Here is a 27,576-nt window from a genome sequence, read left to right as displayed (position 1 = left end):
TAGGTTGTAAGCTTGTATGTAGAGGTGGGTCTTCAGGTTCCTTTTGATGGTTTCCACGATAGGTGAGAGTCTGATATGCTGGGGTAGAGTGTTCCAGAGTATGGGGGAGGCACAGGAGAAATCTTGTATGCGATTTTGGGAAGAGGCGATAACAGGGGAGTAGAAAAGGAGATCTTGTGAGGATCTGAGGTTGTGTTCAGGTAGGTACCGGGAGACTAGAGGGTGCTTTACACGCTGCGACATCGCTAGTGATAGCACCCGCCCCCGTCGTTCGTGCGACATTTGGTGATCGCTGCCGTTAGGAACATTATTGCTACGGCAGCGTCACACGCACATACCTGCTCTGCGACATCGCCGCCGAACAATCCCTCCTTCAAGGTGGAGGTGCGTTCGGCGTCATAGCGACGTCACTGCGGCGTCACTAAGCAGCCGCCCAATAGCAGAGGAGGGGCGGAGATGGGCGGAGATGAGCGGCCGGAACATGCCGCTCACCTTCTTCCTTCCTCATTGCCGGTGGACGCAGGTAAGGAGATGTTCGTCGTTCCTGCGGCGTCACACATAACGATGTGTGCTGCCGCAGGAACGACGAACAACCAGCGGCATGCACCACCCACGACATTATGAAAAGGAGCGACGTGTCGACGATCAATGGTTTTGGACGTTTTTGCGATTGTTGATCGTCGGTGCTTGGTGTCACACGCTGCAATGTCGCTAACGGCGCTGGATGTGCGTCACTAACAACGTGACCCCGACGATATATCGTTAGCGATATCGCAGTGTGTAAAGCACCCTTAGGTCACAGATCTATGTAAGAGACAGATTGTGGATGGCTTTGTATGTCAAGGCTAGTGTTTTGAACTGGAGTCTTTGGGCAATGGGAAGCCAGTGAAGGAATTGACAGAGAGGGGAGAGGTGGATTAATTGTTCTGCATAGTTTACAATATACAATAAGATAATTATCCAAGAAGGCTAAATATGCACCTAACTTCCCCTGTATGTATAGCTATGTATATGTGTCTCCATAAACAAAACCCATAAGCAAATATTAATCCTTGATAATGATTCCCATAGTAACATCTAACATATGTGTAAATAAGATGGTAACAGTACACGCACGTTTTGGCTTCCACGCCTTCTTCCGGGGGTAACCTCACATCTGCAAAAGGTCACCGTTTATATGTGCCATAACCAATGACATGGGGAATAGGGGTAATGTACGCCCATCTTACACTTATGTCCACCGATCATAACGTATTGAGGTGGATCGGTTTACGCTTTCTTTTTCTCTTACCTCCTTAACCTTTTCTCGTTTTATTTTAACCCCCTCCCCCTTTCCCTCTCTCTTCACCCTAATTATTCTGATCTTATGCCACAATGGCTCAGATTAATATCGGGTCTCATAATGCCAGAGTGGCCATCATAGTGACCATCTTTAGTTTATATCAGTTTATATGTTGGGCAGTCGACACTGAACTGGACCCAATTAAATAGATTGTTCACCTTGGTGGCTTTGTGACTTGTTTGTAATTTTGGAAGGAAAAACCATTGTTTTTTCTTTTTAAAAAAAATTTTGAATTAATAAAGGATGAAATTTTATGATGCTCTTTAAATAATTAATATTTTGGTTTGCTGTTACAACACTTTACACACAGAGATAAATCTGTGGCAGATCTGTGGTTGCAATGAAATTGTGGACAATCAGTGCCAGGTTTGTGGCTGTGTACAAATGGAACAATATGTCCATGATTTCACTGCAACCACAGATCTGCCATAAATTTATCCCTGTGTGTAAAGTGGCCTTTACTTCTCTAAGAAACACATTTTAAGATGGGTCGTCTCCCCACTTCGAGAAATAGATACTACACCTCTAAAAGGTTCATAGTTCTAACCCTGACTCGAAATCAAAGGGGGCAGGGCTGGCTCCAGGTTTTTGTGGGCCCCGGGCGGAAGAGTCCCAGTGGGCCCCATCCACACACATATGTACACATACATATTTAAAGACAAACTCACAAAAATACATATAGAACTGACACATCTATACAGTCATATACACTGACATACATAGATACACATCATACATGCATACAGACACAGCTCTGCTGGATACATATAGACAGACACACATAGCTCTGCTACATACATTCATAGCTCTGCTACATACATACACACATAGCTCTGCTACATACATACACACATAGCTCTGCTACATACATACATAGCTCTGCTACATACATACATAGCTCTGCTACATACATACATAGCTCTGCTACATAAATACATACATAGCTCTGCTACATACAAACACACATAGCTCTGCTACATACAAACACACATAGCTCTGCTACATACAGACACACATAGCTCTGCTACATACAGACACACATAGCTCTGCTACATACAGACACACATAGCTCTGCTACATACAGACACACATAGCTCTGCTACATACAGACACACATAGCTCTGCTACATACATACAGACACACATAGCTCTGCTACATACATACACACATAGCTCTGCTACATACATATAGACACACAGGCGGCTCTGGGGGACCCACACACACGGCACCGGGGGGGGGGCAGGGCATACACCTAGGGGGGAGAAGCCCATACAGCTCACGGGGGCCCATAAATCGGGGGGCGGGGAGGGCACATACTGCTCAATCACGGTGGAGAGGGGGCCCACACAGCGCCGGATAGAAGTGCTGTGCTGGGGTCTCTGGCTGGCACTGCGCCTCCTTCATCTGTGGGACTGAGCAGGACGCCGGTTGGTAGCTCCGCCCACAGATGAAGTTCAAACCAGGAAGTCTGCGTGCCTTAAAGGGACAGCGCCGCAGATTCCTGCCGAGGACTGCAACATGTACAACATGTATCCTTGTTAGACCACCCCTCTGTCTTTCACCATCTTACCCCCACTAAAAGCCTCCATTGTCCATGTACTTGGCATCTTAATGATAATGTAAGGGTTATTCCCATCTCCATGATCCTATCCCAATATGTGGTAGGCATAATCATAATAATAATATCAGATACCTCAAATTAGAATTGTAGTAAAGATCTCCTGATATAGCCATGTCTATAAACTCATGTGCATGTCTGTAGAGCTGGCATCCCTGCACCTCTCCCCACAGGGATGCACGCTCATTCACCACCAAGGCCAGCTCTCTCCACACTACCTGGCGTTTCTGCAGCGTTCCACATGAGTGCCTCCTGTTTTCTCCTGTCCGGGAGTGCTCCTAAGTAGAGTTGAGCAATGTTCGAGGTTCGCCAATTTCATGTTCGAGTGATTTTGGGGGGTGCTCGAGATCGAACTAGAGCTTTTTGCTAAAAGCTCGATAGTTCGAGTACGGTTCGATCACCATAAACGTAGCTTTTCACAGTAAGGCTATGTGCACATGTTGCTGTCTGCATGCGTCCTGCGTCCCCAGTACAATCCCTCTCCCTTTCCTATTCACCGATCACGGGCGCCTCACTCCATGTCTGTCACAAATCTGCGGTGTCTTTTCCTTTTTAGAAAATGGCTGCCGCTTCATTAGTCAATTAGTTATTCCGTGCTTTCCCCGCCCACCGGCACCCATGATTGGTTGCAGTCAGACACGTCCCCACGATGAGTGACAGCTGTCTCACTGCAACCAATCACAGCCGCCGGCGGGCAGGTCGATATCGTGCAGTAAAATAAATTAAAAAAAATGTGGTTCCCCCATATTTGATACCAGCTAGGATAAAGCCACACGGCTGAAAGCTGGTATTCTCAGGATGGGGAGCCCCACGTTATGGGGAGCCCCCCAGCCTAAAAATCAGCCAGCAGCCGCCCGGAATTGCCGCATCCATTAGATGCGACAGTCCCGGGACTCAACCCGGCTCATCCCGAATTGCCCTGGTGCGGTGGCAATCGAGGTAATAAGGAGTTAATGGCAGCAGCCCATAGCTGCCACTAAGTTCTAGGTTAATCATGGCAGGCGTCTCCCCGAGATACCTTCCATGATTAACCTGTAAGTGAAAGTAAATAAACACATACACCCGAAAAAATCCTTTATTTGGAATAAAAGACAAAACAAAAACACCCTCTTTCACCACTTTATTAAACCCCCAAATACCCCTCCAGGTTCGGCGTAATCCACACAAGGTCCCGCATCCAGCTCTGCTACATGAAGCTGACAGGAGCAGCAGTTGAACAACGTCGCTCCTGTGAGCTCCACGCAGCAACTTAAGTGAATCGCGCTGTCAGCGGGGACGTCACTGAGGTAATGCCGGTGTGTGTGTGTGTGTGTGGTGATGATGATGAGGGCTGTAGTGTCGGGATGTGTGCGATGATGTCGGAGTGTGTGCGGTGAAGATGTGTGCGGTGATGTCGGGGTGTGTGCGGTGATGTCGGGAGGTGTGCGGTGATGTCGGGAGGTGTGCGGTGATGTCGGGAGGTGTGCGGTGATGTCGGGAGGTGTGCGGTGATGTCGGGAGGTGTGCGGTGATGTCGGGGGGTGTGTGCGGTAATGTCGCGGTGTGTGCGGTAATGTCGGGGTGTGTGCGGTGTGAGACTGTGACCGGGGTTATCTATGACGGCCGGTATGTCTCGCCCCGGTTGTGCTCACTCCATGATAGAAAGTAAATCCACTCTAGGGTTAATGCTGTTTCCCTACAGGCTGAAGGAAGGGTTAAATGGAAACAGGAACAAGGGCAGGTGTGCCGGGTGTGAGGGAGTGAACAGAACTCCCTGAGTTCTCTGCTGGAGAGGCACATGTATATTGTTGTGGACTTTTGTTTGGACATTAAACCGTGTGCTGTGAACCTTAATGCCTGGATCCCGTGTCTTCTGCTGCGCAGCCGACCACGCTACCTCACATATGGCGGAGAATCGGCGGGCATGCCAGCCCGGTGAGGTGTAGCTTCCATTTCTGGTGACCCGGAAGCACATGTCCTGGATTCAAGCGGCTATACTACAGCCCAAACCCGGCAACGCCATGGAGGACATACTAAAGCAGCTGGCTCAGGCTACTGCACAGCAACAACAGATGAATACACACCTGCTCCGGACGTTGGATCATCAGCAGCAACAGCACCAGCAATCCTTGAAATTGCAGGAACAGAGGCACCAAGAACAGATGGTTCTCCTGGCCAAGTCGATCCGTGCCGGACCGGCAGCAACAACCCCGGGACCGGGTGACGACGGCAGCGTCCGGAAAGCGGTGAGACAAGCGCTGCAAAAGATGACCCCGGGGGATGATGTGGAAGCGTTCCTGGCGGTGTTTGAGCGGGTGGCCGAGCGGGAAAAGCTGCCGACCCCCCAGTGGGCTGAGGTATTGTCGCCCTATCTGACGGGGGAACCCCAAAAAGCGTACCTGGACCTCTGTACCGAGGACGCCATTGACTATGTGACCCTGAAAGCCGAAATACTGGCTCGGTTGGGGGTGAATACCTATGTACGGGCTCAGCGGGTAAATCAGTGGTTCTATGAGGAAGCCAAACCCGTACGCTCCCAGGCCTATGACTTATTGCATCTTGTAAAAAAGTGGTTGCATCCTGACACTCTGAGCCCGGCGCAAATGGTGGAAAGGGTAGTAGTGGATCGTTTTGTGCGCACTTCACCCGTCACCGTTCAACGTTGGGTAGGACAGGGTGACCCGAGTACCCTGGACCAATTAGTGTCCCTGGTAGAGCGGCATGTGGCTACGCAGGACTTGATACGGGACACTGAGACTTTGCATACCGCCCGTCTGTCCGGCCCCTCCAAGCCTGGGGCCAAGGACCCACCGCTGACAACGGTGCAGGAGTTCCCTACCGTCCCGTCAGAGGCCGCGCCCGCCATTCCTGAGGTCCGGAAGGTTCTGTACCCTAAACGACAACCCGTCAAGGGGGTTTCCGTCCCCATTAGATGTTGGCGGTGCCAGCGGGTGGGACATATAGAAGCCCAGTGTCCACTCACCACGGAGCCCATGGATTGTGGGGTTACCCGGCGGGGTTCAATGTATGCTCAGGTGGTGTGTACCGCTGACCTGGTCTCCCCAAAGACGGAGCCCCACTTGTGCCAAATACAGGTGAATGGATGTCCGGTTACAGGATTGTTGGATTCCGGGAGCTTAGTGACCCTTGTGCGATCCACCTTGAGGGCTAAAGTAAAGGCCACAGGACGTACCGTGGGGGTGGTTTGCATACATGGGGACTGCCGAGACTATCCCACGGGGATTGTCACCATCACAGCACCTTGCGGTCAGGTGCAACATGAGGTGGGACTTCTTAACACTCTTCCTTATGACGTGATCCTAGGAAGGGATCTGCCCTATTTTTGGACTTTATGGAGGGGACCCCCTAAGTCCCCTCAGATATTGGTCAGTCCGGGACCTGAGCCCTACAATCCTGAATCCGGGACGCCTGCCGTAGGGGTCACCATGATAGGGACAGAGTGTGAACCCGATAGGTCACCCCTAGAGGTATTGGCAGGAGAGGCTGAAATGGTCGAGCCCATCCCGGAGTTGGAGGCGTCCCCGGATACGTTTGGGACAGCCCAACTCCAGGACCCTACGTTAATACATGCCCGGAGTCGGGTGACAGTAGTTGACGGGGTGGCACAGCTGCCCGGTGCCCAGGTAAGGTACCCCCATTTCGCTCTTAAGCAAGATTTACTCTACCGGGTAGATGAAATACGGGGCGTGGGGGTAGAACAGTTGGTGGTGCCCCAGCCGTATCGCCGGCGGGTCCTCGACTTGGCTCATAAACACCTGATGAGTGGCCACCTAGGGGTCAAGAAAACGCAGGAGCGAATATTGCAAAGGTTCTATTGGCCCGGGGTTTTTGGGGAGGTAAAACGGTTCTGCGAAACCTGCCCGGAGTGTCAGCTTACCGCACCCCTGACCCATTTTCGCAGTCCGTTGGTACCGTTACCCATTATAGAAGTCCCTTTTGAACGGATAGGGATGGATCTGGTGGGGCCCCTCGTAAAGTCCGCTCGAGGGCACCAACACATCCTAGTGATCGTTGACTATGCCACCCGGTATCCCGAGGCGATACCTCTCAGACATACTGCAGCAAAGCTTATAGCTCGGTAGTTGTTTGCTGTGTTCTGCCGGGTGGGGTTGCCCAAGGAGATCCTTACGGATCAGGGGACCCCATTCATGTCTAAAGTGACCAAAGAGCTATGCCGGCTACTCCAGATCAAGCAGTTGCGTACGTCTGTGTATCATCCTCAAACGGACGGTTTAGTCGAGCGTTTCAATAAAACCCTGAAAACCATGCTCAAAAGGGTGATTTCAAAAGACGGGAAAGACTGGGATATGATGCTTCCCTATTTGATGTTTGCCATCCGTGAGGTGCCACAGGCATCCACGGGGTTTTCGCCTTTTGAATTGTTATACGGGCGACATCCCCGGGGATTGTTGGACCTGGCAAAGGAAACATGGGAGCAAGAGCCCACCCCCCATAAAAGTGTGATTGAACACATTTTGGGTATGCAGAACCGCATAAGCGCGGTCATGCCAATTGTGAAGGAGCATTTACAGGAGGCTCAGGCCGCGCAAAGCGGCCGCTACAATAGACAAGCCACCGTGCGGACCTTTAAACCCGGGGATCGGGTGTTGGTATTAATCCCCACGGCGGAGAGTAAATTCCTGGCTCAGTGGCAAGGCCCCTACGAGATAAAGGAAAGAGTCGGGGTGGTTAACTATAAAGTATTGCAGCCCGGTAGGCGGAAACCTGAACAAATATACCATGTCAACCTATTAAAACCTTGGCAGGAACGGGAAAGCCTGATGGCTGTTTTTTCCCCATCTCCCTCCTCTTCGGGTCGTTCACCTCCGGCTCCAGCGACCTCCGGAGAGGACGAACCGGAAGTAAGGATTGGAGAAGCCCTCACCAAGACTCAGAGGCGAGAGGCCAGACGGTTGGTTCAGCAGAACCCCAATGTCTTCTCCGAGCTGCCCGGTAGGACCAGTCTGATTCGACATGATATTGTCACCGAGCCCCACCTGAAGGTACGCCTGAAGTCATACCGGCTACCGGAGGCTCGACGACAAGCCATATCGGAGGAAGTAAAGACAATGTTACGCCTGGGGGTCATCGAAAAATCCCGGAGTGAATGGGCTAGTCCGATTGTCCTAATACCAAAACCCGATGGCTCCTTAAGGTTCTGCAATGACTTTAGGAGATTGAACGAAATATCCAAGTTCGATCTCTACCCCATGCCCCGGGTGGATGAGCTGATTGATAGGCTGGGACAGGCGCGATATTTTACCACGCTCGACCTGACCAAGGGGTACTGGCAGGTGCCACTGACGGAGTCCGCCAAGGAGAAAACCGCTTTTGTTACGCCGGAGGGTCTCTTCCACTATGTTGTCTTGCCTTTTGGGTTACATGGCGCTCCGGCCACGTTCCAGAGGTTGATGGACTTAGTGCTGGAACCCCACCAGGCGTATGCATCAGCGTACCTTGATGACATCATTATTTACAGCTCCGATTGGCAGACCCACTTGGAACAGGTACAAGCGGTGGTGGACGCGCTTCGAACAGCCGGATTGACAGCCAATCCCAAGAAATGTGCGTTGGGACTCACGGAAGCACGCTACTTGGGCTACGTGATAGGCCAAGGAGTGATTAAGCCCCAAATTAACAAGGTTGAGGCGATCCAGAAGTGGCCTAGACCCCTGACCACGAAGCAGGTTAGGGCCTTCCTGGGTATCGTGGGGTACTACAGGAGGTTTGTAAAGGATTTTGCGGGACTATCAGCCCCCTTGACGGACCTTCTCAAAGGCAAGAAGTCCGTCATGGTGCGCTGGACTAAGCAGGCCGAGGACTCCTTCCGGGCCCTGAAGGGGGTCCTGTGCGGACAGCCCGTTCTCGTACACCCTGATTTCCGGAAGGAGTTCATAGTACAGACTGACGCCTCAGAGGTCGGCCTGGGGGCAGTGTTGTCTCAGGTGGTTCAGGGGGAGGAACACCCAGTCACCTTCTTAAGTAGGAAGCTCACCCCTCCCGAGCGGAATTATAGCGTAGTGGAGAAGGAGTGCCTGGCGATCAAGTGGGCCTTGGAGTCCCTACGCTATTACCTGCTGGGACGGCAGTTTCGCTTGGTGACGGATCACTCTCCACTGGTCTGGATGAGGTCCGCCAAGGAACGGAATGCCCGGGTTACCCGGTGGTTCCTTTCTCTGCAGAACTTCCGGTTTACGGTTGAACATAGGGCCGGTGGGTTGCAGGGCAACGCCGATGCCTTGTCCCGCGGCCCGTATTTGATGGCGGGAGTTCAACCCCGCACGCTTGAACTGAGGGGGGGGGGGGTATGTGAGACTGTGACCGGGGTTATCTATGACGGCCGGTATGTCTCGCCCCGGTTGTGCTCACTCCATGATAGAAAGTAAATCCACTCTAGGGTTAATGCTGTTTCCCTACGGGCTGAAGGAAGGGTTAAATGGAAACAGGAACAAGGGCAGGTGTGCCGGGTGTGAGGGAGTGAACAGAACTCCCTGAGTTCTCTGCTGGAGAGGCACATGTATATTGTTGTGGACTTTTGTTTGGACATTAAACCGTGTGCTGTGAACCTTAATGCCTGGATCCCGTGTCTTCTGCTGCGCAGCCGACCACGCTACCTCACAGCGGTAATGTCGGGGTGTGTGCGGCAATGTCGGGGTGTGTGCGGTGATGATGAGGGCTCTCTCTCTCGGCTAAAGAAAAAACTTATTTCACTGGAATCCGTGGCCTTTATTATCACACTTTTTGCAACGCAAGCGTGAAACTAGCTAAGGGACGGCAGCCACAGTTTCCTGCCAAGGACTGCGGTCCCCGGAACTCGGCCCGGGGGCAGAAGTGACGAGGCCGAGTGGGCCCCCCCAGCTCTCCAGGGCCCTGGCATGCCAGGTGCTGACGCCAGCCCTGCCTCCAGGTCTGACGTAATCCACACGACACTGTCAGCTCTGCTACAGAACACGAGTGCTCTGTATCAGCTCCACGTAGCAATGAAGTGAATCGCGCGGTCAGCAGAGACTTCAGCAATGCAGAGGCAGTAGCTGAGTGGATAGAGCGCTCACCTAAGAAGCATTAGGTCGTGAGTTCTAGTCCCGGTAAAGATTTTTTTTTTAAATTTATAATATATTTATAATTATAATTTAATTATGCACTGAGGGGAGGAGCTGAACATCAGCTGTGAGCCGCAGGACACTCCTCTAAAATCGGAGCAGTTCACGGAATGATGCTGCATTGCTCTCTCCTCTCTCACACACTCTCTCTTTTTCTCTATGTCTCCCTCTCTCTCTTTTTCTCTCTCTCTCTCAGACCTGACGATGATCAGCTGATGCGGTCATCTGACAGAATCAGCTGACACTAAGTTGAGCGGTGAGGCCGGCTTTTTACCGCCCGGCCGGTTAAATTATCAGCTGATGCTGTCGGACAGTCTGCACTGAAGTGTGTAGTTTGGTTTTTTTTTGCACTGATGCATCAGCTGATTGTATAAAAGCTGTTTATACAATCAGCTGCTGTCATGTGATTCAGGTCCTTGAACCGGACACCTCATCTGATCGCCTTCCAGCAAACCGATCAGATGATATTGGATCCGGATTGGATGGCGCGGGACCCTTGACCCAGGATTACTGAGGAGGGGGGGTCTTTATTTCAATAAAGATTGAGTCACTAATTTTGTTGTGTTTTATTTCTAATAAAAATATTTTTATGTGTGTTGTGTTTTTTTTTTTTTTTATCTGTACTAGAAATTCATGGTGGCCCTGTCTAATATTGGCGTGACACCATGAATTTCGGTCTTAGGGCCAGTTGATATTGGGGTTAGGGCTAGTTGTATATTATTACCCAGCGAGCCACCTGTCATCAAGGCAGCTGGAAGAGTTGGATACAGCGCCAGAAGATGGCGCTTCTATGAAAGCGCCATTTTCTGGGGCGGCTGCGGACTGCAATTGGCAGCAGGGGTGCCCAGAAAGCTTGAGCACCCTGAGGTGCGGATTCCAATCTCCAGCTGCCTATTTGTACCTGGCTGGACACAAAAATTGGGCAAAGCCCACATCATTTTTTTTTTAATTATTTCATGAAATTTATGAAATAATTTAAAAAAAAATGGCTTCCCTATATTTTTGGTTCCCAGCTGGGTACAAATAGGCAGCTGGGGGTTGGGGGCAGCCCGTAGCTGCCTGCTGTACCTGGCTAGCATACAAAAACATGGCGAAGGCTACGTAATTTTTTCTGGGGGCAAAAAACTCCTGCATACAGTCCTGGATGGAGTATGCTGAGCCTTGTAGTTCTGCAGCTGCTGTCTGTCTGGAGGAGAGCAGACAGCAGCTGCAGAGCTACAAGGCTCAGCATGCTCCATTCACTAGTGTATGCAGGAGAGCAGACAGCAGCTGCAGAACTACAAGGATCAGCATACTCCATCCAGGACTAAAAAGAAGAAAATTTCCAGCAATTGATCCACGCAAGTAATTTTTCTTAAAATCCAATTTTCTTTATTCAAGACATGTTAAAAAGTCCATCACATGGTCAAAGGGAGCCCATAGATGGACGCGTTTCGATCGACCTGATCTTAGTCTGTCTCCTTTTTCCCTGCAATATCCATTGCATTTGGGTCTCCTACTAAGCAGGTGAGCTGGACAAATTATTTCTGTATGTCCATCCAGGACTGTATGCAGGAGTTTTTTGCCCACCAAAAAGTTACGTGGGCTTCGCCATATTTATGTATGCTAGCCAGGTACAGCAGGCAGGTACGGCTGCCCCCAACCCACAGCTGCCTATTTGTACCTGGCTGAGAACTAAAAATATAGGGAAGCCCTTTTTTTTTTAATTATTTAATGAAATAATTAAAAAAAAAAAAAACAAACCAAAAAAAAACAAAACAGACGTGGGCTTCGCCCCATTTTTGTGTCCAGCCAGGTACAACTAGGCAGCTGGGGATTGGAATCCGCAGCACAGGTTAGCCCGAGCTTTCTGGGCGCCTCTGCTGCGAATTGCAGTCCGCAGCTGCCCCAGAAAATGGCGCTTTCATAGAAGCGCCATCATCTGGCGCTGTATCCAACTCTTCCAGGTGCCCTGATGCCGGGTGGCTTGCTGGGTAAGTATGAGTTAATACTAGCTAGTAAAACAAAGCTAGTATTAAGTCAGAGATTCTTAGGATATGTGCCCATGCTGCGGAAAAAGCGCTGATTTTGCCGCGGATTTCTCGCGGAAAAGCCGCGGATTTTCCAGAAATCTGCAGCATGGCTACTCCCCAGCCATTTCTATGGCATTTGAGAAATGCTGTGCCCACGCTGCGGATTTATCCGCAGTGGAAATAGTGCGGATTTTCGTGCGGAAAAATCTGCAGCATGTCAATTATTGTTGCGGATTTTCGTGCGGATTTTGCCTATTCAAAAAAAAAAAAAAAAAAAAAAAAAATCGCAAAATCCGCACCTATGAAAAGGTGCGGATTCTGTGGGAAAGCTGCGGATTTTGATGCAGAAAAATCTGCAGCTACAGAGTCCCGTGGGCACATAGCCTTAATGTCAGGCAAGTTTGACCCGGCCATTAAGAGTCTCCAATAAAGGGTTAAAAAAACCACACTACACAGAGAAAAAAATACTTTAATAGAAATACACAGACACATTAGAGACTCCATGTTTATTACTCCCTCTCATCCCTCCACGATCCATGGTCTTCTTTCTCCTTCAACCCATGCAGCTCTGCTACATCAGACAGCATTGCAGGGGGGGGAAGACGCTGCTTCCTGTACAGTCTATATCACTCAGTGAGTGAGCAGCAGCAGCTGCGTGCTGTAAGCGGTGACGTCACCGCTGACAGGCACGTTGCTATAGCAACGGTGATCTCCGTTATTGACCGGCTGTGGCAGCCGGTGAATAACGAAATGGGGAAGCAGAACGGGGAGCCGACTATGTGCCAGAGCATCTCGCCGGTACACGGGGATGCACAAACGAGCATGGCGTACCGGAGAGATGCACTGACAGGACCTAGCAATGATGTCTAGCCATGTGACCAGTCTGTAGCAAATGAGATAATAGACACGTGAATGGTCACATGCTTTTTTTGACGTCACGGAAGGTCCTATCATCAGTGCTGGTTACCGGGAGGACGCAGCAATTATCGGAAGGAAAAGCGGCGGGAGACAGAGTGCAGGACGTGTCGCGGGGACAGGTAAGTGTTATGGCAATGTTTATTAACTGTATGTGTACATTTATAATGTGTTTTTATGTGTTTGTGTTTGCCTACTATTGGTTTCAATGGGGTTCAAGAGGTTCGTCGAGCCGTTCGCTGAACCGAACTCGAACGCAGCCTCCGTTCGACGAACCGAACTCGAGCCTGTAGAGGCTCGCTCATCTCTACTCCTAAGGCATGCGCACTGCTGCCCTTCTCTTAAGGGCCAGCATGTCGTTCCCAGGAGAGAGGCACTGGGTACTTAAGGCACTCTCCCACTCTAGTTAAGTCCCTCCCACTGAAGGGTAGGCCCGGATTTCCTGTGTGGTCCAGTGGCTCCACTTCAGTGTTACAATGTCTATAACAACCTTTCTTCTTTATTGCAGCACATCAAAATTCTAGAATCCTCACAAAACGTTATCTACCTCAAGATACGGTGACCTTATAAAATCAAGGGATGAACTCAAAAACCTCTTAGACTAAAGGGGGCTTTACATGCTACGATATCGCTAATGCGAACTCGTTGGGGTCACGGAATTGGTGACGCACATCCGGCCGCATTAGCGATGCTGTTGCGTGTGACACCTATGAGCGATTTTGCATCGTTGCAAAAACGTGCAAAATCGCTCATCGGTGACATGGGGGTCCATTCTCAAAAATCGTTACTGCAGCAGTAACGAAGTTGTTCCTCGTTCCTGCGGCAGCACACATCGCTCCGTGTGACACCGCAGGAACGAGGAAGCTCTTCTTACCTGCCTCCCAGCCGCTATGCGGAAGGAAGGAGGTGGGCGGGATGTTCGTCCCGCTCATCTCCGCCCCTCCGCTTCTATTGGGCGGCGGTTCAGTGACGCAGCTGTGACGTCGCTGTGACGCTGAAAGACCCGCCCCTTTAGAAAGGAGGCAGTTCGCCGGTCACAGCGACGTCGCCGGGCAGGTAAGTATGTGTGACATGTCTGGGCGATGCTGTGCGGCACGGGCAGCAATTTGCCCGTGTCGCACAACAGATGGGGGCGGGTACCTACGCTAGCGATATCGGTACCGATAACACAGCGTGTAAAGCGGCCTTAAAAGTACCTTCACCATGAAGTTAGACTATTTTGTTTTTTTTATATAAACCTGCTGATAAATGTGGCAGACCTAAACAAATGTGTTTAACATCCCATTAAGGACCCCAGTTATATTCTTCTAATGAGAAGTTGTGACTGCAAATCTCCTAAAGAACCCAGTTCAAATGACTGAAATGTTACATGACTTTTACAGGGATCTGTACAACATCAAAGGCCAATTGAGTAACATGCTTCCATTGTCCCTTAATTATAAGTTCAATGCAGCAGACCGCTCTCCCATCTGTTCCTACAGACAGGGCCGCCATGAGGGCATTACAACCATGACTCCTGTAAGGGGCCCCATGTGCAGAAGCCTGGAGGGGGGCCCGGCCGCTGACAGCCCAGGCTCCTCCCCTTTTATCACTCAGCTCACCGGGCACCCAGGGCGTAGTCGCCAACAGGGCAATGAGCTGGGCCCGGATCGCTCATAGAGAGCTGCCCTCTCTCTTCCTGCTCTGCATTGATTTATGTGATCGGTGCAGAGCAGGCGAGGAAATGTCCTGGACCAGAACTGAGGTGAAGGACCTGTCAGGTCATCTGACTAATCATGTGCCTGATCACATGACCGGTGAACTGGCAGGTCCTGTAGCTGTTCAGCTGCTGCAGCCTCCGTGGAGGTCCCTCTGGCTCCTCTCCTGCACCAATCAGGAACTGCAAGATGGGGTAATGTATAGTGTCTAAATGTGCATGTAGTCTGTCTCGCTCTGTGTCTCATTCCCAGTCAGTCTGTCTCTCACATTCCCAGTTAAGCGGGCTTTACACGCTACGACATCGCTAGCAATTGCTAGCGATGTCGAGCGCGATACACCCGCCCCCGTCATACGGCCGATATGTGGTGATCGCTGCCATAGCGAACATCATCGCTACGGCAGTGTCACACGCACATACCTGCTCTGCGACGTCGCTCTGGCCGGCGAACCGCCTCCTTTCTAAGCGGGTGGGTCTTGCGGCGTCACAGCGACGTCACACGTCAGCCGTCCAATAGAAGCGGAGGGGTGGAGATGAACGGGACGTAAACATCCCGCCCACCTCCTTCCTTCCGAATTGCCGGTGGACGGAGGTAAGGAGATGTTTGTCGCTCCTGCGGTGTCACACATAGCGATGTGTGCTGCCGCAGGAACGACAAACATCGCTAAAAAGCAGAAAACGATTTTTTATTTCAGGACGACCTCTCCGCAGCAAACGATTTTGCCCTCTTTTGCGATCGTTTCAGATCGCTCTTAAGTTTTACACACTGCGATATCGTTAATGACGCCGGATGTGCATCACAAACAACGTGACCCCGACAATTCATGAACGATATCGTAGCGTGTAAAGCACCCTTTAGTCTCTCTCATTCCCTGTCAGTCTCTCTCTCTCTAAGGCTAGGTCCACATTTCCGTTGTTTATGATCAGTCACAATCCGCCGCTCTGATAAAACAACGCAATCCGTTTGTCGGATTCCGTTGTTCCCTTAGACTTGTATGAGCGCCGGATTGTGACTGATGACGCTGCCCGACTGATCAGTCATGGAACAACTGACCGTCAGGAACGCAGCATGTAGCATTTTTTGAGCAGTGGAATCCTTTTAATTTCGCTGCGCATGCTCTCTCTCGGCGGCCGAACGATCAGTTGATCGCCCGGCAGCCGCCTTCTGTGAGTGATCAGCTAATCACCCGGCGGCCAGCTAATGTGAGCGATCAGCTGGATCACCCGGCGGCCGGCTAATGTGAGCGATCAGCTGGATCACCCGGCGGCCGGCTAATGTGAGCGATCAGCTGGATCACCTGGCGGCCGGCTAATGTGAGCGATCAGCTGGATCACCTGGCGGCCGGCTAATGTGAGCGATCAGCTGGATCACCCGGCGGCCGGCTAATGTGAGCGATCAGCTGGATCACCCGGCGGCCGGCCAATGTGAGTGATCAGCTTGATCACCCGGCGGCCGGCGAATGAGAGCGATCAGCGAATCACCTGGCGGCCGGCTAATGTGAGCGATCAGCGAATCACCTGGCGGCCGGCTAATGTGAGCGATCAGCGAATCACCCGGCGGCTGGAAATGTTTATATATTAGATATACGCACATGGTTGACGATTCTGTCTGGTGCTCGTCATTTTGAGGATCCAAAATATGGCGCATGCAGCTTTTTTCGGGCTGTCAGAATGACGACTAGCGCTTAATGTTTTGATTGATGAGGACTGTTTGCAGAATTGGAGATTTTCCAAGAGTGATGGAGGGACTGTGGAATTTGGAGGTAAGTATGCAGAGGAGGATCTGAACTCACCCTGTAAATGCATCACCTGGGTCCTTTCTCTGGAGAACGGTGCGAGGAGGGCAGCTCCATGTTCAGAGAGGCAAAGTCTGGCAATAGAAAAAGTTGTTTCTAGCATCACATCCAAAAAATAAGGTTAGAACCAATTTTATTCCATAACTTACTTGTACAAATCCAGCAGGATATGTCTAAGTCTAAGAATCTTTTAGGTGTGAAACGCGTCAGACATTGTTTTATACTTCTTGGACGTCCATCCAGCCTAGTGCTGGTTTTACCCTTATGGAATAAAATTGGTTCGAAGAGTAGGGGCGGAGCTGAAGGGGGCCCGCAAATTTTGGCAGTATTGGGCCCTGACATTCCTGGTGACAGCCCTGCCTACAGAGTTAGCAGATAGTTTAGATGAGTACTTTTCTGAAGCAGAGATTTTGTCAATCAACAAGGGTTCAGCTGCAGGGAAAAGTCCTGGACCAGACTGCTTTAGCCCCAGATATTATACAGTATTTGGCGATTGTCCATTTTCTAACAAAATTTTTTAGCTCTGTCTGAGGGCTCCCCCTTTGTTGTCCAGTCCTTGGAGGCCCACATTAGTAATATTCCAAAACCAGGAAAGGATCACACAGTAGTCACTAAGGCCACTTTCACATTGCGTTTTTACGTACGTTCACTGGTCCCGCATTGAGGCATCCATCCGAACCCCCCCAACCCGCAAAATGTGTTTTTGACGAATATGCAGATGGGGCTACTGACTATAATGGAGCAGACGGAGTCAGCGTGTTTTCTGTCTGGCACCATTTTCGGGCATATACTGTATGTTTTCTGCTGGCTGGTATCCGGCAGACGGATGCCCCGAAGGGACCAGTGAACGTAGGTAAAAATGGAACGTGACAGTGGCCTATCTGCCTATTTAATTGATTAACGTTGATATTAAGTGTCAATTAGGTGTGAGTGTATGCGATCAGATGTGTGCGTGTATACTGTCTGATGTGTGACTGTGAAGCACGATGGGGAGTGCGCAGCATGGAGGATGGAGCACGATGGGGGTGCGCAGCATGGGGGGATGGAGCACGATGGGGGGGTGCGCAGCATGGGGGATGGAGCACGATGGGGGTGCGCACGATGGGGGGTGCGCAGCATGGGGGATGGAGCACGATGGGGGTGCACACCTCCCCCCAAAACACACACACACACACACACACACACCGCCACACGCGCACCGCACAACACACCACACACACATTGGGAACCACAAACACCGCCCTACACACACACCGACAACGCCGCACACACAAATACCGCGGCATACATAAATATACGCACATACCACGCAACACACACACACACTGCACAAAACATACCTCCCCCAAAACACACACACGCACTCCACACCCACACAAACCGCGCAACACACACAGCACCACACACACAGAACGCTGCAGACACACAGCGCTCCACAAACAACGCAACACACACAACGCGACACACATACAACACCACTCTCACACACCCACACCCAGACAACACCCAGAACATTTACAGCGCCCTACACAAACACTGGCAACTACACACAACATCGATATATATAACAAAAAACATACATTAACTACACAATACGTAAATTCTAAAATACCCGATGCGTTAGAATCGGGCCACCTTCTAGTATTAAATAATTTAAACCATAAATTTGTAATTTGTTTTTTTTTTTAATGATAAACTTTTAAAAGGAAACAACACCCTTAACTAGAATTTATTTGGCCATGGGGCTGCATTTGTCTAAAATAATAAACAGTGCTGTAATGAACCTCCCCAGGTCCAGCAATGCAACATCCCGGACATACACACATACACACACACATATTCAGCATATATATATATATATATATATATATATATGTGATAATGGCGCACCTAGCTGTAGCCATTAGAAATAATTCTAATATACATGGCATTTCACTGATGACGCTTCATTTCAGGGAGGAGGCAGAGGCTGCAGCAGTGACCACTCCCTGTTCACCCTGATGATGCTTTGTTTAAGTATCCTGGCATTCACTTGGGATTCTCAAGTGAGAAAAAAAATAAAAATACAACAGCAGTTAAATTGCTTAGTTCAGAAACTGTAGGACATTTTGAATGCAACTACATTAGAAAGTGTCCCCGAGTCCGGTGAGTATCCCATGTCAGGGCCCCACCTTAGCAACTGTACGGTATATACTCTTTGGCGCCATCGCTCTCATTCTTTAAGTCCCCCTTGTTCACATCTGGCAGCTGTCAATTTGCCCCCAACACTTTTCGTTTCACTTTTTCCCCATTATGTAGATAGGGGCAAAATTGATTGGTAAATTGGAACGTGCGGGGTTAAAATTTCGCCTCACAACATAGCACCCGGCGCTGCCCGGGATAGTAACTGTCTCTCTGTTTCTCCCCCCTTCTCTGTCTGTCTCCCCCTCTGTATATATATCTCTCTCTGTCTCTCTCTCTTTGTCTGTCTCTTTCCCTGTCTGTCTCAATCTCTTTCCCTGTCTGTCTATCCATCTCTTTCCCTGTTTGTCTCTTTCCCTCTCTTTCCCTGTCTGTCTCTTTCCCTCTCTTTCCCTGTCTGTTTCTTTCCCTGTCAGTCTGTCTCTTTGTCTGTCTGTCTCTTACCCTGTCTATATTTGTTTCTTACCCTGTCTGTCTCTTTCCCTGGCTGCATTGTGACACGCCAACATTCCATATAAGGGCGTGGCTGCGCATTCTTCTGAAGTTCTGGCTGCACTGTGTCTCCCAGCTCCATTTGCTTTAATGGAGGCAGGTTTTTTGTTGAATAACTGTAAAGAGCGGGGTTAAAATTTCCCCTCAAAACATAGCCTATGACGCTCTCGGGGTCCAGAAGTGTGAGTGTGCAAAATTTTGTGGCTGTAGCGGCGACGGTGCGGATGCCAATCCCGGACACACACACACACACACACACACACACACACACACACACACACACACACACACACACCTTTATATATTAGATAATGGCGCACCTAGCTGTAGCCATTAGAAATAATTCTAATATACATGGCATTTCAGGTTGGAGGTGGTCAATGTAAATCAGCTCTATCAGCTGATGACCTTCTCATATTTATATAACAACCTCGCATTTCCTTCCCTTCATTAAAATATCAAACTCTTTATTTTGTAGCTTTTATACCATTAATATTAAATAATTTAAACCATAAATTTGTAATTTTTTTTTTTAATGATAAACTTTTAAAAGGAAACAACACCCTTAACTGGAATTTATTTCGCCATGGGGCTGCATTTGTCTAAAATAATAAACAGTGCTGTAATGAACCTCCCCAGGTCCAGCAATGCCACACCAGCTCCTCTCCAGTCTTTATATATTGGCTGTATTAAGAAGAAAATGGCATTCCTTCATGTGGATTTAGAAAATATTGGGGTGCACTTCAGGTTCCAAAGCCATATAAAGAGAAGTAACAAGGCCCTCCCAGAGTAAGTGGAAAGGTATATTTATTTATGTGCGTAACAGAGAACGTTTTCGGTCCAACATGGACCTTCCTCAGTAGCACATATGTGAGGGAAAACGTAGCATGGGCTGTCAGGCGCGGAATCCACCGCTGCATTAGAGATTAGATATTGGCTGGACAGGTGGTGGTGGAGTTACTGAGACTTAACCTCATCAATGCCACCAACCAATGTTGATTGAAGCAGTGGCATATAAGCACTGATGGACCCAGGGAGGGTCCGCAAAGCAATGTTTAAAATATTAGACATATTGCAGCCATGTGGACATTAGAAAGGGGGTTAAACAAAACATCCATTTCTAAGCATTCATGTTACCAGCTTCACTGTGTGATTAAGGCCCATTTCATTTCCCCTGTGTATGTGTAATGAATGAGTGGAGTAACATACTCACCAGTGGGTGTCTTCTGTTTTCCACAGCGCTCCGGCGACCACATTTGTGACCTGCTGAATGGCACAACTTTGAGTGAGGTCAATTTCTCAACTCTGAGTCTCACTGACCTGTATTGTGAAAATTGAAATGATCCGTGCTCCACCAAGCGCTATGTGATTTAGCAGGCCACAAACTCAGGCAATAAAACCAAGTCACCAGAGTGCTCCTTTCAGACCATTTTAAATCATGATGTACCAAAAAAAGGGAAACATGGCAGCAGACAAAAGCATCTGTAAAAGAAACACACAAATGACCTAATGAAATCTGCAACATCAAAACTCATCAGATACTCATCATAGGAACATAGCCTAAAGACCCGTCCATCACTTATAGGATTATCCTATTACTAATGCAATATGGAATAGGATGCTGCTTCTCAGGATATGGCAGCACAAACACCTTAGCCGCTGCTAAAGCTTCATGGGAAGATTCAGAGGGATAAAATAGAAGATATTGCAGGTGACTGACCTGAGTCTTATTCACTAGGACCACCATGTATGAGCGCACGCTTCACAGCTGCTGCAGAACCTCTCAGACCATATTAGTCACAGCCTGATCATGGGGGTGTCAATGTATTGTCGTACAGTATATACCCTATAGCTGCTGCAGAACATTCTGACATTTGTCTTCCTCCATTTGTAGAGGTTCTGCGGCAGCTGTGGTGGCCATTTAATTCACACCCCGGCACCTGCGGCCTTGTGTTTCTTTCCTGAGGTGCCTGCAGACGAGGAACAGAACCGTCCTGCCCACGCGTGTACCCCGGTCACCGGCGGCCGCATCACTTCCCTCCATGTAGGGGCATGTCACTTTCTCCAGAGACGCTCTCTTCCCCCTCACATACCTCTCCAGGCTCTGGGCTCCTCCTTCAAGGGGCCGTCCATCGCTCTCTTCCTGATTTTTGCAGGCAAAGTAAGAAAGCAAAAGACACCGAGAGCCGAGAAAGTCCGGGGGACAGGCGGCCAAGACTGGCGGAGATAGGGAGGGAGTGTCAACATGGCGCTGGTTACCCTGCAGCTTTCTTCACTAGAGGAAGAAGCCGGCCCCACACCTGTCCAGGTAATACCAGGGCGAATGGCAATACCTGTCGTCATATCATATGTCCATACAGGTCACGGGGTTCCTGTGGAGCATGTGTATGACGGTCCGGAGATATAATATACTGCATATATACCTATATAATACAGGTAAAAGCATGCCCGGGGATGTGTATGAGGGTCCGGAGATATAATATACTGCATATATACCTATATAATACAGGGAAAAGCATGCCCGGGGATGTGTATGAGGGTCCGGAGATATAATATACTGCATATATACCTATATAATACAGGTAAAAGCATGCCCGGGGATGTGTATGACGGTCCGGAGATATAATATACTGCATATATACCTATATAATGCAGGTAAAAGCATGCCCGGGGATGTGTATGAGGGTCCGGAGATATAATATACTGCATATATACCTATATAATACAGGTAAAAGCATGCCCGGAGATGTGTATGACGGTCCGGAGATATAATATACTGCATATACACCTATATAATACAGGTAAAAGCATGCCCGGGGATGTGTATGACGGTCCGGAGATATAATATACTGCATATATACCTATATAATACAGGTAAAAGCATGCCCGGGGATGTGTATGAGGGTCCGGAGATATAATATACTGCATATATACCTATATAATACAGGTAAAAGCATGCCCGGGGATGTGTATGACGGTCCGGAGATATAATATACTGCATATATACCTATATAATACAGGTAAAAGCATGCCCGGGGATGTGTATGAGGGTCCGGAGATATAATATACTGCATATATACCTATATAATACAGGTAAAAGCATGCCCGGGGATGTGTATGAGGGTCCGGAGATATAATATACTGCATATATACCTATATAATACAGGTAAAAGCATGCCCGGGGATGTGTATGACGGTCCGGAGATATAATATACTGCATATATACCTATATAATACAGGTAAAAGCATGCCCGGGGATGTGTATGAGGGTCCGGAGATATAATATACTGCATATATACCTATATAATACAGGGAAAAGCATGCCCGGGGATGTGTATGAGGGTCCGGAGATAGTATATACTGCATATATACCTATATAATACAGGTAAAAGCATGCCCGGGGATGTGTATGACGGTCCGGAGATATAATATACTGCATATATACCTATATAATACAGGGAAAAGCATGCCCGGGGATGTGTATGAGGGTCCGGAGATATAATATACTGCATATATACCTATATAATACAGGGAAAAGCATGCCCGGGGATGTGTATGAGGGTCCGGAGATATAATATACTGCATATATACCTATATAATACAGGTAAAAGCATGCCCGGGGATGTGTATGACGGTCCGGAGATATAATATACTGCATATATACCTATATAATACAGGTAAAAGCATGCCCGGGGATGTGTATGAGGGTCCGGAGATATAATATACTGCATATATACCTATATAATACAGGGAAAAGCATGCCCGGGGATGTGTATGAGGGTCCGGAGATAGTATATACTGCATATATACCTATATAATACAGGGAAAAGCATGCCCGGGGATGTGTATGAGGGTCCGGAGATATAATATATAATACAGGTAAAAGCATGCCCGGGGATGTGTATGACGGTCCGGAGATATAATATACTGCATATATACCTATATAATACAGGGAAAAGCATGCCCGGGGATGTGTATGAGGGTCCGGAGATAGTATATACTGCATATATACCTATATAATACAGGGAAAAGCATGCCCGGGGATGTGTATGAGGGTCCGGAGATATAATATACTGCATATATACCTATATAATACAGGTAAAAGCATGCCCGGGGATGTGTATGAGGGTCCGGAGATATAATATACTGCATATATACCTATATAATACAGGTAAAAGCATGCCCGGGGATGTGTATGAGGGTCCGGAGATAGTATATACTGCATATATACCTATATAATACAGGTAAAAGCATGCCTGGAGATGTGTATGACGGTCCAGACATGTAATATACTGCATATATACCTATATAATACAGGTAATAGGATACTGGGGATGTGTATGAGGCTACAGACATGTAATATACTGCATATACACCTATACTATATAAATGTGTGTGTGTATATAATACAGGTAATAGGGTGCTGGGGATGTGTATGAGGCTACAGACATGTAATATACTGCATATACACCTATACTATATACATATGTGTGTATATATTACAGGTGATAGGGTGCTGGTGATGTGTATGAGGCTACAGACATGTAATATACTGCATATACACCTATACTATATAAATGTGTGTGTGTATATAATACAGGTAATAGGGTGCTGGGGATGTGTATGAGGCTACAGACATGTAATATACTGCATATACACCTATACTATATAAATGTGTGTGTATATAATACAGGTAATAGGATACTGGGGATGTGTATGAGGCTACAGACATGTAATATACTGCATATACACCTATACTATATAAATGTGTGTGTATATAATACAGGTAATAGGGTGCTGGGGATGTGTATGAGGCTACAGACATGTAATATACTGCATATACACCTATACTATATCAATGTGTGTGTATATAATACAGGTAATAGGATACTGGGGATGTGTATGAGGCTACAGACATGTAATATACTGCATATACACCTATACTATATCAATGTGTGTGTAAATAATACAGGTAATAGGGTGCTGGGGATGTGTATGAGGCTACAGACATGTAATATACTGCATATACACCTATACTATATAAATGTGTGTGTATATAATACAGGTAATAGGATACTGGGGATGTGTATGAGGCTACAGACATGTAATATACTGCATATACACCTATACTATATAAATGTGTGTGTATATAATACAGGTAATAGGGTGCTGGGGATGTGTATGAGGCTACAGACATGTAATATACTGCATATACACCTATACTATATAAATGTGTGTGTGTATATAATACAGGTGATAGGGTGCTGGGGATGTGTATGAGGCTACAGACATGTAATATACGGCATATACACCTATACTATATAAATGTGTGTGTATATATTACAGGTAATAGGGTGCTGGGGATGTGTATGAGGCTACAGACATGTAATATACTGCATATACACCTATACTATATAAATGTGTGTGTATATAATAAAGGTAATAGGATACTGGGGATGTGTATGAGGCTACAGACATGTAATATACTGCATATACACCTATACTATATAAATGTGTGTGTGTATATATTACAGGTGATAGGGTGCTGGGGATGTGTATGAGGCTACAGACATGTAATATACTGCATATACACCTATACTATATAAATGTGTGTGTATATAATACAGGTAATAGGATACTGGGGATGTGTATGAGGCTACAGACATGTAATACTGCATATACACCTATACTATATACATATGTGTGTATATAATACAGGTAATAGGGTGCTGGGGATGTGTATGAGGCTACAGACATGTAATACTGCATATACACCTATACTATATACATATGTGTGTATATAATACAGGTAATAGGGTGCTGGGGATGTGTATGAGGCTACAGACATGTAATATACTGCATATACACCTATACTATATACATATGTGTGTATATAATACAGGTAATAGGGTGCTGGGGATGTGTATGAGGCTACAGACATGTAATATACTGCATATACACCTATACTATATAAATGTGTGTGTAAATAATACAGGTAATAGGGTGCTGGGGATGTGTATGAGGCTACAGACATGTAATATACTGCATATACACCTATACTTTATACATGTGTGTGTGTGTATATAATACAGGTAATAGGGTGCTGGGGATGTGTATGAGGCTACAGACATGTAATATACTGCATATACACCTATACTATATAAATGTGTGTGTGTATATAATACAGGTAATAGGGTGCTGGGGATGTGTATGAGGCTACAGACATGTAATATACTGCATATACACCTATACTATATCAATGTGTGTGTATATAATACAGGTAATAGGATACTGGGGATGTGTATGAGGCTACAGACATGTAATATACTGCATATACACCTATACTATATAAATGTGTGTGTGTGTGTGTGTGTATATAATACAGGTAATAGGGTGCTGGGGATGTGTATGAGGCTACAGACATGTAATATACGGCATATACACCTATACTATATAAATGTGTGTGTATATATTACAGGTAATAGGGTGCTGGGGATGTGTATGAGGCTACAGACATGTAATATACTGCATATACACCTATACTATATAAATGTGTGTGTATATAATAAAGGTAATAGGATACTGGGGATGTGTATGAGACTACAGACATGTAATATACTGCATATACACCTATACTATATAAATGTGTGTGTGTGTGTATATATTACAGGTGATAGGGTGCTGGGGATGTGTATGAGGCTACAGACATGTAATATACTGCATATACACCTATACTATATAAATGTGTGTGTGTATATATTACAGGTGATAGGGTGCTGGGGATGTGTATGAGGCTACAGACATGTAATATACTGCATATACACCTATACTATATAAATGTGTGTGTATATAATACAGGTAATAGGATACTGGGGATGTGTATGAGGCTACAGACATGTAATACTGCATATACACCTATACTATATACATATGTGTGTATATAATACAGGTAATAGGGTGCTGGGGATGTGTATGAGGCTACAGACATGTAATATACTGCATATACACCTATACTATATACATATGTGTGTATATAATACAGGTAATAGGGTGCTGGGGATGTGTATGAGGCTACAGACATGTAATATACTGCATATACACCTATACTATATAAATGTGTGTGTAAATAATACAGGTAATAGGGTGCTGGGGATGTGTATGAGGCTACAGACATGTAATATACTGCATATACACCTATACTTTATACATGTGTGTGTGTGTATATAATACAGGTAATAGGGTGCTGGGGATGTGTATGAGGCTACAGACATGTAATATACTGCATATACACCTATACTATATAAATGTGTGTGTATATAATACAGGTAATAGGGTGCTGGGGATGTGTATGAGGCTACAGACATGTAATATACTGCATATACACCTATACTATATCAATGTGTGTGTATATAATACAGGTAATAGGATACTGGGGATGTGTATGAGGCTACAGACATGTAATATACTGCATATACACCTATACTATATAAATGTGTGTGTGTGTGTGTATATAATACAGGTAATAGGGTGCTGGGGATGTGTATGAGGCTACAGACATGTAATATACGGCATATACACCTATACTATATAAATGTGTGTGTATATATTACAGGTAATAGGGTGCTGGGGATGTGTATGAGGCTACAGACATGTAATATACTGCATATACACCTATACTATATAAATGTGTGTGTATATAATAAAGGTAATAGGATACTGGGGATGTGTATGAGACTACAGACATGTAATATACTGCATATACACCTATACTATATAAATGTGTGTGTGTATATATTACAGGTGATAGGGTGCTGGGGATGTGTATGAGGCTACAGACATGTAATATACTGCATATACACCTATACTATATAAATGTGTGTGTATATAATACAGGTAATAGGGTGCTGGGGATGTGTATGAGGCTACAGACATGTAATGTAATATACTGCATATACACCTATACTATATACATGTGTTTGTGTGTATATAATACAGGTAATAGGATACTGGGGATGTGTATGAGGCTACAGACATGTAATACTGCATATACACCTATACTATATACATATGTGTGTATATAATACAGGTAATAGGGTGCTGGGGATGTGTATGAGGCTACAGACATGTAATATACTGCATATACACCTATACTATATACATATGTGTGTATATAATACAGGTAATAGGGTGCTGGGGATGTGTATGAGGCTACAGACATGTAATATACTGCATATACACCTATACTATATAAATGTGTGTGTAAATAATACAGGTAATAGGGTGCTGGGGATGTGTATGAGGCTACAGACATGTAATATACTGCATATACACCTATACTTTATACATGTGTGTGTATATAATACAGGTAATAGGGTGCTGGGGATGTGTATGAGGCTACAGACATGTAATATACTGCATATACA

At 46.9% G+C, this 27,576-nt stretch overlaps 1 protein-coding gene across 2 annotated transcripts in view; it reads left to right on the top strand.

The window, feature by feature from the left end:
• Positions 1 to 20,838: 20,838 nt before the first annotated feature.
• Positions 20,839 to 27,576, top strand: part of SSH3 (slingshot protein phosphatase 3) — a 161,622-nt gene continuing 154,884 nt past the window's right edge. The window contains exon 1 of one of the 2 annotated variants that reach the window (XM_075349154.1): positions 20,839 to 20,864. Coding sequence is in view for 1 of the 2 variants with exons in the window: in XM_075349153.1 (XP_075205268.1) it covers positions 21,399 to 21,461 (63 nt within the window). In the remaining variant the exon portion in view is untranslated. Of the gene's footprint in view, positions 20,865 to 21,289; positions 21,462 to 27,576 lie in introns of those variants that run through there. The other variant, XM_075349153.1, reaches the window with a different exon arrangement.

Source organism: Anomaloglossus baeobatrachus, chromosome 5 (genome assembly GCF_048569485.1).
Source record: "Anomaloglossus baeobatrachus isolate aAnoBae1 chromosome 5, aAnoBae1.hap1, whole genome shotgun sequence".
Classification (NCBI taxonomy): Eukaryota; Metazoa; Chordata; class Amphibia; order Anura; family Aromobatidae; genus Anomaloglossus; species Anomaloglossus baeobatrachus.
This window is presented reverse-complemented; position numbering and strand designations above follow the sequence as displayed.